Here is a 16461-nt window from a genome sequence, read left to right on the forward strand (position 1 = left end):
GAGGCACGCAAACCATTCCTGGACTTATGCAATAGTTGTGTATCAAGGACAAAGCTCTGTGCATTATTAACGCTAACAGAAGCTCAATTCTTAGTCCATGAAAGGAGTGTACCTCCTCTAACCCCTTAACCAGGGGCCTGGCTTTCAGAGACAGTGTGCAATAAAACTGAAGAGCCCTTACCATGCAGAGTAATTTTTTAAATTAATCTGGAAACAGATCCCTTTCTAAAATCCACAGTTTTACTTGGATTTTACTACTTTATCAAGTATAGCTCCTTTTTAACTCTGCAAGTATTCCATATGCCAGCTTTGATTGATGAAAGTTTTATTTTTCCAACAGTATTCTTGAAATACATATTTTCAATAAAAGTTAAATCAGAAGGGCAGAATTCTGCAGAACTCAACCAGATTTTACTCATTACATCCCAAGCTTAGTAAAAGGGAAAACATTCCTTGAAGAAATATTTAGCTACAAATTACAGCTGACTTTTGTTTATGCAAAATGTATTAATTACGCTGAATGTATTCTTTTCATAAACAGGCACTAAATTATTCAAGATATTCTGAGACTTAAAATTGATTAATGAAAGCAAATATTAATGATGCTATCATATAAAAATGTGAATACATTTGAAATAGTCAATGTCACTGAGAAAATCCACAGTCACAGCAATTACTATTTTTCCTAGTCAGAAATCATTACCTCAGTTTCAAAGTGCTTTATTCCATGGCAAAGCAAGAACTGCAAGTACAACATGAAAAGATTTACAAAAAGTTCAGTGAAGTAAAAAAAGTAAAGAAAAAAATTCTTCCCTTCCAGAAAATGATATTCAAGCTAACAATGGGCCTTTCTGTATTTGTGTTCTGGATAATTTATGCATACTAAGAATAAAAATATAGCATTGTATATCCTGTAGTGTAGAAATTTTATATTCCTACAGAATAGAAATATAAATTCCTTATAGAAGACTAGTAGAAAGAAATCTAAGTGTTTAAGTGTATATCCTAAGTGTATACACACAGTAATTCAATTCTCCTGCCTTCCAATGGATAATACCCAACAAAGGGGAATCTGACTCTTGTATTTTATTTGCTTTATAGACATTAGGGATGTTTTACAGAAACATTAATCACTACAAGTTGCAATAATGTGATGAATCAGATCCATTCAGAATGATTGATAATGAATATTATGGCAATAGTATAATTTCAAACTGAACTATAAAAAGAATATGTTGAATACTTACTTTCTCGAAAATGGAAATACATTCTGCAGCTATGGAAAGAAATAAAGAACTGTGTTAGCTGCTGAAGGAGAGTAAAGAAACATTTTTTAGTGAAAGAGATACCAAAATATTCAAAACAATTTAGAAATACCCAACAATTTATCAATTTATGAACAATTTAAGAATATACAAATCAACTTATTCATAGAATTAAATAAACACTAGCTAAGCAAATAAACTCAAGAATAAAGTTTAACTTTCTGGCTTAATATTACCACTAAAAGACTTAATTTCCATTTTTAATTGAAATATGAGCAATCCATAGCATTCTAGAGTCTTCTATGTTCATATTCTACGTGTGCCCAAATTTATAACTCTCAAGGATAAAAATGAAATCTGTTTTTATTTAAGATAATAAATCCAAATTTCAAACTCGAAGACAAAAATTTTAGCAGACTTTCTAAATGGAAGTTTCTATAAAACTGTTACTTTTAACATCCTGAGTAAAAGAGTCTTGAAAAGAAAGAAATTATATTCTCAGTCTGTGTTCCACATGGCCTATCCATCCATACATACCTGTATGGAATTTTTCCATTTTGATGTTCCATCCATTGCTCAGAAGTGCTAAGAAGCATAGTTTAAAATTTTTTATAAGTCAGAAAATTCATAAAGGGTTTACATTATTCCTTGTGTTTACATCTAAACAAAAACATATTTAAATAGTTCTAAAAGACTGAATTGATACAGAGACAAAGATTTGGGTAAGTGAAAGAAATTTAAGTCCTTCTGTAACAGATTTTTGACTTTAATTCAGCACAAATATGCAAAGCTCTTTATCTTTTTTTGAGACTCCAAAAGCCACAAATGGTTTCAAATGCACCATGTATCACAATGTTACTAAAAATTTATGTATTTTCTGACTGTTTTATTTTTCTGCTGCGTTAGACAGCACTCAGGTAAGAGTTGTTCCACAAAACAAAGACTTTTCCTTTGGGTCCCATGGCTGATCACAGTGTCACTGCTCTGCTCCCTTGGCATGTGCAGAGCACACTTTAGAATGTCAATGGGAATTCTGCATCCATATGAAGAAGAAACTATAGGAGATGACATTTGTCGTGTGGCCCTGGAAGAAAAGTTTGTCCTAAAATAGTTTCTTCAGTAACTTGTTAGGGTTTTTTTAACCCACTGTAGCAGTCACTTTTGTTTTAACAGAAAATGAAACTCTAAGACAATGTTAACGAAAACCCTCTGCCAAGAGACTGATCTGTTTTATTATAGTTACATGTCAACATAGAACAAAAATTGATGATAGAAATACTATTCTAGTCAAGATCCTTAGTACTTTTTGTTTTTTTCTAAACCAGGCTCCTATCACAGCACACCCACATAAAATAGATCATTCTCAGAACAGACTCCAAAATATGACATTCCACATACAGAGCTACTTCTGTAGATGGCGTTATTTAACTCCGTGATAATTATATTAATTACTCCTGACTGAAAGTGTTATTAATCTTCAGAAGTTCTGAGGAAGAAGTAATCTATACCTGTACAGCATAGCAGAATAAAATTTTTGTATTAAATGACAGATACAGAAAGAACTTACTCTTTCAATTTCTTTGCTACTTCTGTTTTTGAAGCATTAAATAGCTTGAAAGACTGTCTTAGCTTTCCTGTTTTTCTGTTCCTACAAAAATGAACTATGATTGACTAAATAAAATCAATGTCTTGCTAACAAAACTTCTAACAATTGTTTGTTTGTTTGTTTTTCCTTGCTGTTAGCTTGGTAGCCACAAAGGAAACAGACAGTGCAAGATCCCGTAGCATGCCCATGTCGCCATCCGATTTCCTGGACAAGCTGATGGGCAGGATGTCAGGCTATGATGCGAGGATCAGACCAAATTTCAAAGGTAATTTCAAAACTAAACTTTCAGGTTTTTAGTATGTAAGTATTACTGCTCACAAAAATGCAATTTCTGAAACAAATATGAAAACTAAGAAGTACATTCACTGAAAAAAGAAGTGCCTTCTTTTGCCTTTCTTTTGTGTGCATGGCAGCTCATTTCAGTGGCAATGTACACTACACCTGCCACTTTCACATTGCAGGCCTTTCAGAAATATACCTTATCCTTAGATTTGTGTTGTCTAATATGGTTTGTTAGTTTCTTTCCTTTCCTGAAATGCTTACTGATGGATTCAGATTCCCACCTTGGATTGCCATAGCATGAAACACTATGGAAAGCAAGTTCTGTGAAAGATCGGCCAAATCATTGTATCTGTCTGGTTCTAAAGAGTGTGCAAATGACAATGACCATCAAACTCAAGGCAGCTTATCTTAGTTACCAATTCCACCACCAAATTATATTCCTCACTCCTGGGCCCCATTTGTGCCTTGAAATGCCAAAAGGGCCATCTTTCATCTTGTTCTTTTCCCTGTTCCCATTTCTCACTGAAATTACAAGTTCTCAATACATGGACAAAGCAGATTCAAAGACTGAAACAGCAAAGTTTGCAAATAGAATGTCTATGTCTTCTGAGGGTCTTAGAAAATTATCCAGACTCAGGCATGTTAGAGTATTTAATGAAGGATTACAAAAATCATATTTTTATATGAATATGCAAAATATCATACAGAAAAATGCCATCCATTCTAACTTTTGTAGTCTGGGAAATTTAGGTAAATTTGACTATTCTTTTTTTGGAAAACAAGCAGTTCCAATATTATAGTGGAACCATATTTAACTCTATTACTGAACCTTTAAACAAGGTATCAGTCTTTAAATTGGCCAGAATATAAATAATGTTTTGAAAGAATAAACATATTGTGATTAAAAATTATATTAATCTTACCTTGCCTTAGTTGCTTTCTCTTATGCCAATCTTCTTGAGTCCAAGATATTCTCTTAGCTCTAATATTTCACTATAAGACTTTACTCCATGTTTACTACAAAAATTTTCCTTCAAGCTGGCAGTGCTTTCTCCTCCAAGTCATCTGTCACTGCCTTTCCATCTTAATTCTTATTCAGCAAGAAATGTTATAATTTTTTGACATCTCCAAGTTCCAGAAACTTAAGTGGTTTTGACTTTAAAGCCACTGCTCTGTGCTGGTTTTACCAGAATTTGCCCAGTGTGATTCATAAGGACCATGTAAGAGATTTGTCAGATTACTTCCTCATCAGCAAACCATATACACTTGGTTGTGTATATATAAACTTATTACCCAGGATTTACTGCAGCTGGAAATGCTTTGCTCTTTTTAAATTAGTGATGCTGATATTTCCCAGGAAATTGTAAACATGCACTGGAAATTCAAACACATCTCTGTATGATTTGGGGATTGGATTTTGTAGTTTGTCATGGACAGCGCCCATTCACAATCTTCTGATGAGGCAACAATGAAGGCAGATAGTTTAGAGATTATGAAATTAAATGCAGTCCTTCTTGAAAGTATAATTCAAAGGATTTAGAGCCTTGTTTTGTAACTATTGAAACTCAAAGAGACAAAACCTAATTTGACGTTGTTCCTTTTCAAAAAGTGCACATTCTAAATTTTCTGGACAGCTGTGCAGTTTGAACAGATCTGCCCAGAATGATTCAGAGCTACCACAAAGAATAAGTATCTCCTTAAGTGACTTTGCCACTTTTTGGTTAGTTTTATTACTCCTACAAATGCTGGGGCTTAATGCCTTTTTGAGGTTTTAAACTGGTAGTTTTAAAAAAAAGAGGATAAGTATTAATAAGATACTGAGACATTAATTTTAAATCATTTTTTGTTCCAGTAAAATTCCTATGCAGACAAGATTTTTAATGGCCAATTTTATTCATAATTAATCTTGGTCAAGAAGACAAAATTATATATTTTGTCTATGTGCTCTGCTTTTGGATATGGAATACTGCATATAAGTTCTTGTTAAAAAAATTAATAGAGAAGACAGGATATTTATTCAGCTATGGAATACAACAGGATATTGAGAATCTTTGTAAAAGCTTTGTTCCAGTTGCATTTTTTTTAAAAATTTGTCACATCAAACCTACAGCAATCTGCTTTTCTTACTCAGTGTCCACATTGCAGACGGTATCCATTCCTGCAAATATGGAAAATACTTCTTTGCCTTTCAAATTTGAACACAGTTATGTAAACTAGGTGTAAAAAATTTGAATATTAAAGTAAAAAATTGAGCATTTACATAGGAAAATGCAAAGGAAAAGATTTTTCAGCAACCATTAGTTTAGAAGCTTTGAAAGCCAGGACTTAATTGAAAAAAAAAATTAGTTACGTATGTTCTCCTGATCCTTTCTGGAAATTGTTTATATTTTTGGTCTTTACATTATTTTCTGGCAATAAAACCTTTGTGGTTTGTAATATTAAAAGGTGGGTGTTTTTTTGTTTGCTTTAAGTTTGTTGATTGTTTTACTGATTTTAATACCATGTTACATACTAAGACACAGAGATGTATTACTTCCTTTTGATCTTTATAAATTTGTATATTTGCAGATTACTGCCTGTTGTACACCTTTTCCAGTATGAAGGGTCCTCTTCTACTTAAACTGGTTTTGTGTGGCAGCTTTTCATAGAATTTTTGATCCTTTTTGACTTTTTGACATCTTTCTCCCTAATATATAAATATATTAGGATATGTAATGTGTTTATGTTTAATATTAATCTGTATCTCTTAATTATAAAAGTTCTCATCATTTCTACCAGTTTGGCTGGTACAGAGGTAAGGTTTGCAGGGATAAAGTTCATGTTCCTGTTCCCCACCATTACACCTGAAACTTTGGCTTTTTTTTTTTAAATTCAAGTTATACTTGTTGGACATGGTGCATATTTCCACTGCTTACAAAATTGACACAGGTGATAGCTGGCTCACAGTGAATTGTATTTCCACAATTCTGCACATATTTTTATAACATCTGGATTTATATCACCTCAGCTGGTCAGTTTGTTCCTATTCACTTGGTCTGAAATGTCTTCTACAGTCCTCGTATAAAATTCCAGCAGAATGGCTCTAGTGTTTGAGACAGCCGGCAACTGGAGACAAATGCTGCCACAAAGACTTCATCTGGTATTTCTGCTCTGACCTTCTTCACTTCCATGGATACTTTTATACCTTAATCATCTTCTTTCAGCTTTCAGATCTTGGCAGGATTCTATTTTTAATGCCTTGTAGATAGAGATCATTGTGAGCTTTTCTGTCTCTACGGAGTTTTAGCTCTATTTCTTTTGTGCCTCTCTTTAATCTATGTTCAACTTGCCTGAATTCCTGTGTTAAAATATGATTTCCAGCTTTTCCAGCTTCTCATTCGTCATTCTTTTTGACCATGTTTTGGAAAGTTCATTTTTACTTTCAGCACACTGTCTTTGAGTTAACTCTAAAACGTTTGCAGGCTACTTTTAGCTTCTACTTTTGTGCTCCTTTTAACTAGCTATTAACTATTTTATTGTAATTTGAAATTAGGCATCAGCACTGTAGTGGTTTAGAGCTTTTTCTTAATAAAAGCAACTATGTTGATAAAGCAAACTCATATTTTAAAGTATTTTCCTATTTTAAACAAGATGGTGTCACATCAAATTTGAAAAGATGGCAGGTGCAACAACATGGAAGCCTTAGAAAGAAAAGCTGCCTTGTAAACAAATTACTAACATGGGCAAGAATCACAGTTTTCTCCTTGATAATTTTTAGTGACTGGCTTCATTCATCGTCCCTGCTTTTCTTTTTTTCCTTGATCCTTTTCAAGAGTTGAGCTTTTAATGTAAAACTTTTACTGAATTCTCAGAAGTACTGGACATACTCAACAACTCTAAATAATGAACTGTGCACCAGAGTGACTGCAAGTGCTACCTCCTTACCTGATAATTCTGCTCCAGAGGTGTAGTTTTGTGTATTGCAAAGGTTGATGTATAGAAGTGGTTTGTTAGAATTGCTGCACAAAACAATTTTTGCTGTCAAGAAAGAAAGCTGGATGTTCCAAGTTCTGTCATATTGGCAAAATGTTTAATGGACATTCAGATTCTTCAGGTATTTAATGTGAAATTTATTGGTCATGTTAGATATTGCTAGTTGCAAACCACCAGTAGTAGCAGAGCAGTTTCTTTCTTCAGTGATACTAAAAAAGAGATTACATAAAGGATTATAAAACCAGTCTTGGTATTCCAGATACAGACCTCTCATCAACAGGCTGCTTACAAGTACAAAAATAATCCAGGTTCTCCACTGATAAACTGGTTTATTTTGATATAAGAATATTGAGTTGTAGGAAGGTAACAAAAAAAAAAACAAAAAAAAAAAACAAAAAAAAAAAAAAAAAAAAAAACAAACAAACAAACAAAAAAAAAAAAAAAAAAAAAAACCACCACTTGAGGTGGAAAAACCTTGTTTCTATTAGACATGGCCTGAAACTGATAAGGAATAATGGAAAAATTAGCATGCTTTTCCACAATGACATTTTTAAAGAGACTTCTAGAAAATTAAACTCTTTTCCATGAAGAGGCAATTCATTGTTCAGTTATCATAATGACTGCCCTGCCACTACTGAGACTTCAAAATGCAAGATAAGACAAAACAAGAGTTGACTGAGGACCTGTGGTAACAAAGAATTCAGTTATAAATGAAGTCTTAAACATTTTGTGGTTTTAAGAGAAACGGGAATAGAATCTAAATTACTTTCCTGTAAGCAGTAGAGATAAGAGCAGCAATAATGCATTTCTTTTCCCAGCGATGACAGATAACATTGAAGGCAGAAGCTGCCTTGAGTGAAGAAAGTCACTTTTCCCTCTAATTGCTGTGAGAAGTGACATGCCTTCTCACTGAAATACACAGCAAATATTTTTACTACATATTTCAAATGGGATGTTATTTTTTTCTTTTTTGCTTAGAAGTATGTGTGCAGGTTTATACTGAACTTTGTTACTGTGGGTTTTTTAATTGCTAAAGCTGGCCAGATACGTAGTGTACCTTTGAGAAAAATTCAAAGGAAAATTATTAGAAACCATTCAATTTAATTGTGCATTAAATTAGTTGTGAATGTAGCATTATTTCTTCCAAATTCAGTAAATATTGCTCCTGAATGGTTTATGGTGAATAATCAACCAATAAGCAATAATTCTGGAACAGGGACTGGTGGGTTTTTTTTCTCTTTTGCAGGTCCTCCAGTTAATGTCACATGCAACATATTTATAAACAGCTTTGGATCCATTGCAGAGACAACCATGGTAAGGTATTTTAACTCAGTCAATGTTTGAAGTTCAAGTTAAATATGTTCCGTGAGCTCTAAAGCTAGCTAGGGCTTTTCTTCACCTGCAACTAAGCAAAGAAAATCCACCCCTGAGAATGGAAAGTGAGAATTCCTAATTTGGCAATTGATTTTTTCTGAAAAAAAAATTCATCTTTACACCATCACACACGAGTAAAAGTAAAGCCAAGGGTAAAAGGGTTTTTTAAATAATTTCTCCCTAATTTTTATTTGACAGTTGCAATGAAATAATTATCAGACAGATATTAGTTTCTATAATGTTCCACCTTTCTAACCTCAAAAGTGCTAATTCATTAAGCCACTTTGTTAATAATATTTTTAATATCATATACAGTGCATACAGAGGTGTATACTTTATTTTAAAAAAGTCCTTCTTCCATAGAGTTAGCACACTGAAATAATAGAATAATATTAACTGGTATGTAAGATTTGGAATAAAAAGAAGTGGATTTCATGCTTTTGTACATAGAATTGAACTTTTTCTACTAAAGAAAGATAGATGATACACTACCAAAAAATGAGATTTTTAACACACACACACACCCACCCCACCCCCCCCAAAAAAAAAAAAAAAAAAAAAAAAAAAAAAAAAAAAAAAAAAAAGTAAAGGTAGTAAAACTAGATATTGAAATGTGAATTTATGAAAACCTCCAGGATTTCACACCAAAAGGTGAGAAATATACTTGTAACTTAGAGTACAAATATAATCACTAAAATTTAGTGAGGGAAGATACTGGCATTCCATCTCTCTACAAGCATTTCACATTTTTTTGAAGAAAGTTAAAAACACCTCTTTGAAAACAGTTAAATAATAATTTTGAGGCAGAGAGGGTTAAAATACAGAGTGATAATAGAAAAATTGTGAGAGTTTGTAAGATCCAAATATAGAAAATCCAACAATTTCGGGGGTCAGGATGTACACATCCTGGAATGACAGAACTGAGCTGATGTAGTAAAAAAAACCCAACACAAACAAAGAAAATACTATCAAAAAACCTTAACGTAACCAAGGACCTGAAGTTAGGAAAAAAATAAGAAAAATTCATATAGTCAAATATTTATGCGACCTATCTCCAAGTGGCATTAACAACTGCCTGTTCTTTACCTCCCTTGGAATGAAGGAGTAGATGCTACTGAGAGAGGTAGATGAGGTTTTTTTTCAGATAGAAAATGACTTTAATTTGTATTTGGGGGCCTTTCCAGATTGCAAATCTCAAACAGATTGACAGGGCATCCAGAGAGATTTATTCAGGTTCAATCAGAGGATTAAGCAATAGCCACATGATTAGAATAGTGTTCCACAGTTACTTCCTAATGTCTACATGAATGAATCTGGTCCAAAAGAGGAGACAAGGTCAGTAAAGTGCAAGGACACAGCCACGCAATTGCTATAGAAAGGATATATACAAAACTGGAGTTGTTAACATGAAAAATTGTCCTGAGTTTGGGAAGAGGATGATCAAATTTACACCTCAAGTGTATTTTTCCTCCAAAACCAGAGAATTATAAACATTTCCTTTCAGTGCAACTTAGTTAAGTTAGTACAATATTTCTATTTTATAATGAAACTACATTCTGCTCTGTGTTACCTCAAAAGCAAATTAAAACAGTAAAGGTAGACAGCAACCTGGTCTCTAACAAATAGTTCCAGGTAACGTAACATGTTACAGAGAATACCAAACCTGGTCAGAATCACAAAGTTTTTCATTCTCTTGTTTTTATGCATTCAAAAAAAACTGGGCATTTAGGCACAACCTGGACCTTCATGATGCTTCTCTTGTGTCAATAATGTATTCACTGATGTAGCTCAAATCAGACTTCTCCCTATTGTCAGCTGCTGATGACCTCTCAAAGACTCAAATCTTTCTTTGCAGAAGAACAAATGTTTTTGTTTAGATAGGACTTTCGATTGTGTGGTTTATTAGCTTTTCTTCTCCCTAACACTGATGGTGAACTTCTAAAAAACATGAAAATCTTTCTATCTTTAAAAGAAAATGAAAACAATCTTGCATTATTTCACAAACTGAATTTCTGTATGGTTTAATAAAAGTCAACTCACTGCAGTTCAGCATGTCTTCAATTTTCACTGTTTTATCAACTGAATTTACTGTACTCCTTATATTTCAGGTACCTTTGTCTTAACTCATTAGAACCAATTTTTAGACTCAGAAAGGACTTTTAAATTCTTGATAAATATTTCTTTTTCTAAACTGTAAACAGAGCAGGTTAAGTAAGCAACAAGTGCAAAATAAAACCTGGCCACTGATACCTTGTATTTAAAACTACCAGCTGATAATGAGGTATTGATATAATCTACCAGCTTTAAAGGATTCCGAATGAATACATCGAGCCTTGTCCTTCCCTTCCCTCCCTCCCTCCCTCCCTTCCTTCCTTCCCAATTATCACAAGTTGTGATTATCCCAATCACAACTTTTAGCAAGAGGTGGCATTCTTTTCCCTGCTGTAAACCATCTGATTTGTATTTTGAAATTATCAGGTAGGCTGTTCCTAAAAATCTACATCCTGGTATAGCAATTGCAGCATTACCCAGAAAAAGCTGTGAAAATATTTAATTTGCAAGCTGAGTTCTACTCAGTCACAGTGTGTGAAAATAAGATTGTGGCATCACTACATAGCTCTGTTCACATCATATGAGGCATGCTCTTTATGGAGTTTCTTATTTTGTTGCAGTCATGAAAGATGAACTCCCTTGGGGTTATGATTATGTAACACTCGTGATGTTTCCTAAAATTGTAACACAGATACCGGTGTAAAAACATTATTTAAAAAATTGTTAAATCAAAGGACTAGGTCAAAAGTAATAGTTTAAAAAATATTTTTAGTGTAGTTGCTTCATGATATGTATTTAAGCAATGGAAATTAATCTCATCATGATATATGTGGATTTTTTTCCTTAACTCCCATTAACACTAGTAGGAGATAAGTCCATAAATCCCCTCTATCACTGTAAGACTGTAGCCTGTTTCCCTCAGTTTTGCATGAACCTGCCATTTGTTAACTCTATTTACAGTAACAAAAGCGACAGTGGACTTTAGAATAGTTGTTAAATGAACCTGAATTAAGAAAATAAAGGATTTTTGGATTGTCACTGTTCCTTATTTCTCTTCTTAAGTCTAGTAAATATGCCCCAGAAAAGTTCCCAGTACAAATATTCTACATGACTTTGAAATTCATGATTTGAATAAGTTTCAAAGCATGATTTTAGCATCATTTAAGAACTCCATTCTCCCATCATGTCTTCATTCTATTCTGAATACTTGGTCCTTCCTGCTCTCTGGGTGTGCGTACACTGGGTGTGAATTTTTAATTACAGTAGCCAAAGCAATCACTCAGCATGAAAGAGCTGTTTGCTCAGACTTTTATACATCATACCCATAGTGCAAAGATACATTGTGAATCATACATTTAAAACCTTGAAACCATTTTATAATACTTTAAAATTAAACAGTAAAATTATACAATTTTTCAAAAGTGTTTGTAAGAATCTGGTTTTTACATAGTATTTTTCTTTTCTCCATAGACAACACACAGGATGCTATCAATTACGGTCATTAAAAACTAGAAGAACAAGAAGTATTATGAGTCTGTGATTCAGGCTTTAATTTTCTTTAAAAATTAACATGATCACAGCAAGGTGTGTGGTCTGGTATGCACTTTTTACTGACATGTCACTCCCTATGTCATTACTGCTATTATATCAATAGTGTTAGACCTCTGCCCCCTCCCCCCAATACCAATTTACAAATTAAAAAACCTCATCATATCTCAGATAGTTTGATTTCTTTTTGCACAAAATAACCCTTATGACTTCAGAATCTCAGACATAATATGCAGACCACAGCACAGGAATTGGATCCTCTCTTCCCTCACTCCTAAGCACTTCCATTTGACTCTAATAAACCATTTTACCCAGGAAGTGCTACTCTGCTGTTCAGATTCATCCAACAGGTCTCTAGACAGAGATCTACAGATTGACACCTTCCTCCCTTTCTCCATATTGCAGGTAATCCCAGGTCACAGGCTTCTCTGCTCATCTGCCTCTAGTGCTTCAGCTAGGAGAGGCTTTGAATTTCTCAACAATTCCATCCAGGGCTGAAAAGTGCTGCAAAGCCAACAACAACCCCTCTTGTCATGATTTAACCCCAGCCAGCAAACCAGTACTGCACAAACACTCGCTCACTCCTCCACCAGTGGGATCAGGGAGAGAATTGATTGGAAGGGTAAAAGTCAGAGAACTCGTGGGCTGGGATCAAGACGGTTTAATAGAGCAAGCAAAAACTGTGCACACAAGCAAAGCTAAACAAGGAATTAATTCACTGCTTCCCATAGGCAGGCAGGTGTTCAGCCATTCCCAGGAAAGCACAAGGAAAGGCACATTCCCAGGAAAGCAGGGCTCCATCACACATAACAGTTACTTGGGAAGACAAACAACCTCACTCCGAATATGCCCCTCCTCCTTCTTGTCCCCCTACCCCTTTGTCCCCCGATATACACTGAGCATGATGCCATATGGTATGGTATGGTATGGTATGGTATGGTATGGTATGGTATGGTATGGTATGGTATGGTATGGTATGGTATGGTATGGTATGGTATGGTACGGTACGGTATGGTACGGTATGGTACGGTATGGTACGGTATGGTATGATTGGTATGGTATGGTACGGTATGGTATGATTGGTATGGTATGGTACGATTGGTATGGTATGGTATGGTATGGTATGGTACGATTGGTATGGTATGGTATGGTATGGTATGGTATGGTATGGTATGGTACGATTGGTATGGTATGGTACGGTACGGTACGGCATGGTATGGTGTATCCCCTTGGTCAGTGGCTGTTAGCCATGTCAGCTCTGTCTCTGCCCAGTTTCCCATGCACCCCCAGCCCCTTCACCAGCACAGCAGCTGGAAAAACAAAAAATGTTTTGTCTCTGTTAAAGCATTGCTCTGCAATAACAGAAGAACACCTCTATATTATCACCCTTGTGTTCAGCACAAATCAAAATACAGCCCTGCACCAGCCACTCTGGAGTAAATTAACTTTACCTCAGCTCAAACAAGCTGCAGCCTTCTCCAGAGTTCAGAAAGATCCCAACTTGCAAGCCTCTAGGCTTTAAAATTAATTTTTCCTAGAAGCAAATTTAATACCATATCTTTCTTTCCCAAAAAAAAAAAAAAAAATTAAAAAAAAAAATAAAAAAAGAGAAACAGGCAGCCACCTCCTCAAGGCATTTCTCACTGGAAACCGAGGCAGTGTGAATAGATGCTGACCTAAAACATTATTACAACCATGAAGATATTGAAGGTGAATTAAAAACAAATATATTGAACGCACATAAATGAGAAAAAGTAGGTATTCATTATTTCTTGTTTACCTGTTCTGGATGATAAAACAATAATCTTCAAAAACACTCCTGGAGAATCTGAATTTATTCCCAGCTTTAAAAACCAAGCAGTCTTTACATTGCCTGATCTTTCAGCCACCAGGTTTCCTTTTCAGTTAAAGGATTTGCAAAATGTAGATGTATAGGAATACATGCAAGCTAATTTATTGGCATAACAGGATTAGTTAAAGAAGATTTCTAGTCTGCTTTCCATCTACAAACATTATAAGCTACAATATGTGGGATCTCTCACAATCTTCTTTTTAGTTCCTCTATCTTCTTTCAAAAGATTTAAACTGAATGAGGGTTTAGCTACTTCACTCCTGGCAGGATTGAAGGGATAGAATACTGAAAATTTGATGTTTCAAGTCAGCCATAATTAGGTCCCTTGTTTGCAATATATTTTTCCTAATTTTTGTGAATGTGGCTGCTCTACGGTTTCAGAAAATTGACTATATTAAATACATAATTTGCATGTCTTGTTAATGTATATCATATATAAATATATATAATATATATACTACACACGAATATAAGAACAGTTTTCAATGTATATGTTTATATTTTATACTGGGTAATTATTTCATTAATTTTGGATAGTTTTGCTTCAATTTTTAAATATTTATACTAAACCTCACAAGGATGCAAGACTATTTCCCAGCTTAGCAAAATGTAGAGAAAATGTTTTAGATTCGTGCCTGTGACTAATGTTCTGGTATTACCATAGTGTTACAAATTACGGTATTTGAGATATTTTAAAATAAGGATTCATTTTCAATCAATAATCTTTACTTCTACCCCTTTCATCATGGACCTCATGGAGGCCCATAAAATTGACATTTCTTCTTTCTCCTTTTCTACTCGTCTACACCCATGTGTACTTGTTCACAAAGTTAACTTCTTTATGAAGGGAACAGGTTAGCAAATCAATACTGAATGGAGTTTGTGACTGTTAAAATTTTATTTAATCGCCCAAGCGCATTTAATTTGGCATTAAAAATCCCTAAGACCCTAAGAGTTATCAGGGAAGGTGAACATATCACAGGATTGCAGGTGACATGCATCTTTTTGAACCAGCAGCCAAAAGGCAAACTATCCTAGGGATTTTCTAATGCCACTAGATGATGTCTTTGGATAGACAAACAAATTATTCCCTTTCTCCTCAGTGCTGGTACAGTTCAAACACACAAAATTTTATATGTTGCCTTGCTATGATTGTAAAACTGCTAAAACAGCATGATTTTCCTAATAGGCCTCTTGCTGGATTTCATGCAGATCAGTAAATTTAAGGTCAACTCATATCAGATCAAGTTTGTTTAAAGTTAGAAATATATTCCTTCTCATAGCATCACTTTAGCAGATGTTTAGACGACAGGAATTAGCAGGCCCTGCTTCTGGCCTTGCTCTAGTTTAGCTTTACCCTTTTTTGCCTTGTTTACCCTGTTCTAGACAATGTTGGATTTGTCTACCAACACAAGAAAACATCAAGAAAATTTAGTATGGAATTCCCCAAATTGTATTTGATCTAATTCTGTTCTATTTCTCTGAGGAGATGAAACAGAGGGTGATTTCAAATACATGTTTTCAGTAAAGAGTTATAAAATTAGCCCATTCAGTCTATCATTGAAACCAGTCATATTCAAAGAGCTAGCATAAAATTCATTAATAACAAAATGGAATATATAGCACCACAAATTCATGTGAACAGATGAATAATCTCTGAAAAACTTAACTTTTCACTTAGCAAGAAGTACCTTCTGCTGTAAGAGCAAAGACTTCTTCAGGGATTTGCTTGCAGAAAATAAAACAGAATCTTTTGCCAATGAGAACATGGCAAGGACCAAATGAAGACAGAGGCTTAGTGTATGTTGTTTGTTCATGTAATTGTCATGTCGTTTTTCATCTAATCCCTTCTACTACTGCTTGAAAGTGCAAACATTTTAATAGTGCCTGAGCTAAAGCCTAAAGAAGTAATTACGGTGAACAAGTTTCAAAATGTGATTTTAGTGTCATGCATTAGGACTTAAGAACACACAACTTCCATTAAATATGGGAGTAGTATATTCAATCTTTAATTAATAAGTATTCCAGTACATGCAGTAGGAGTTACAAAAAACATTATTATATGGTATGTCAGTACTATAATAATCTTTTTAGGAATAAACATCCTAGATATTAACTACCTTTGACTTCTGATGATTATATGTGAGCACAGAAACTAAACTCCAGTAGTGCTATGGATAATAAACTCAAAAAATTAATTCAATGCTAAAATAAACTAAACCCATCCATGTGCAATGTTTTAGCCCTAAAAAGTATGGAAATTAAGTAGCTATTGTAGCACATTGTTGAATTCAACTGATTTTGAATGTTTTGTAAAAGAGACAAGGGAGTACGTAAGGCAAAAGTGAAGAAGCTGTCTCAGAAATACTGGCTATATTCTATTTTTAACTGTGGCTTGAATGACAGAATCTGATAGCTCTGTGCTAATAAGCATCCTCTAAATGACCCAATACTTTCTCTAAGGCAAAGACAGAATTATAGTAGCTGAAGTTCTCATCCTCCATCATTTG

The 16461-nt window shown here is 34.1% G+C and overlaps 1 protein-coding gene across 3 annotated transcripts in view; it reads left to right on the forward strand.

The window, feature by feature from the left end:
* Nucleotides 1–16461, forward strand: part of GLRA3 (glycine receptor alpha 3) — a gene marked incomplete at both ends in the record, with an annotated part of 73911 nt that overhangs the window by 17018 nt on the left and 40432 nt on the right. For all 3 annotated transcript variants that reach the window (XM_083861961.1, XM_083861962.1, XM_083861963.1), the window contains 2 exons: nucleotides 3009–3136; nucleotides 8372–8439. In XM_083861961.1, the coding sequence (XP_083718087.1) occupies nucleotides 3009–3136; nucleotides 8372–8439 (196 nt within the window). The remainder of the gene's footprint in view (nucleotides 1–3008; nucleotides 3137–8371; nucleotides 8440–16461) is intronic.

Source organism: Zosterops lateralis (assembly GCF_965231275.1).
Source record: "Zosterops lateralis genome assembly, chromosome: 5".
Classification (NCBI taxonomy): Eukaryota; Metazoa; Chordata; class Aves; order Passeriformes; family Zosteropidae; genus Zosterops; species Zosterops lateralis.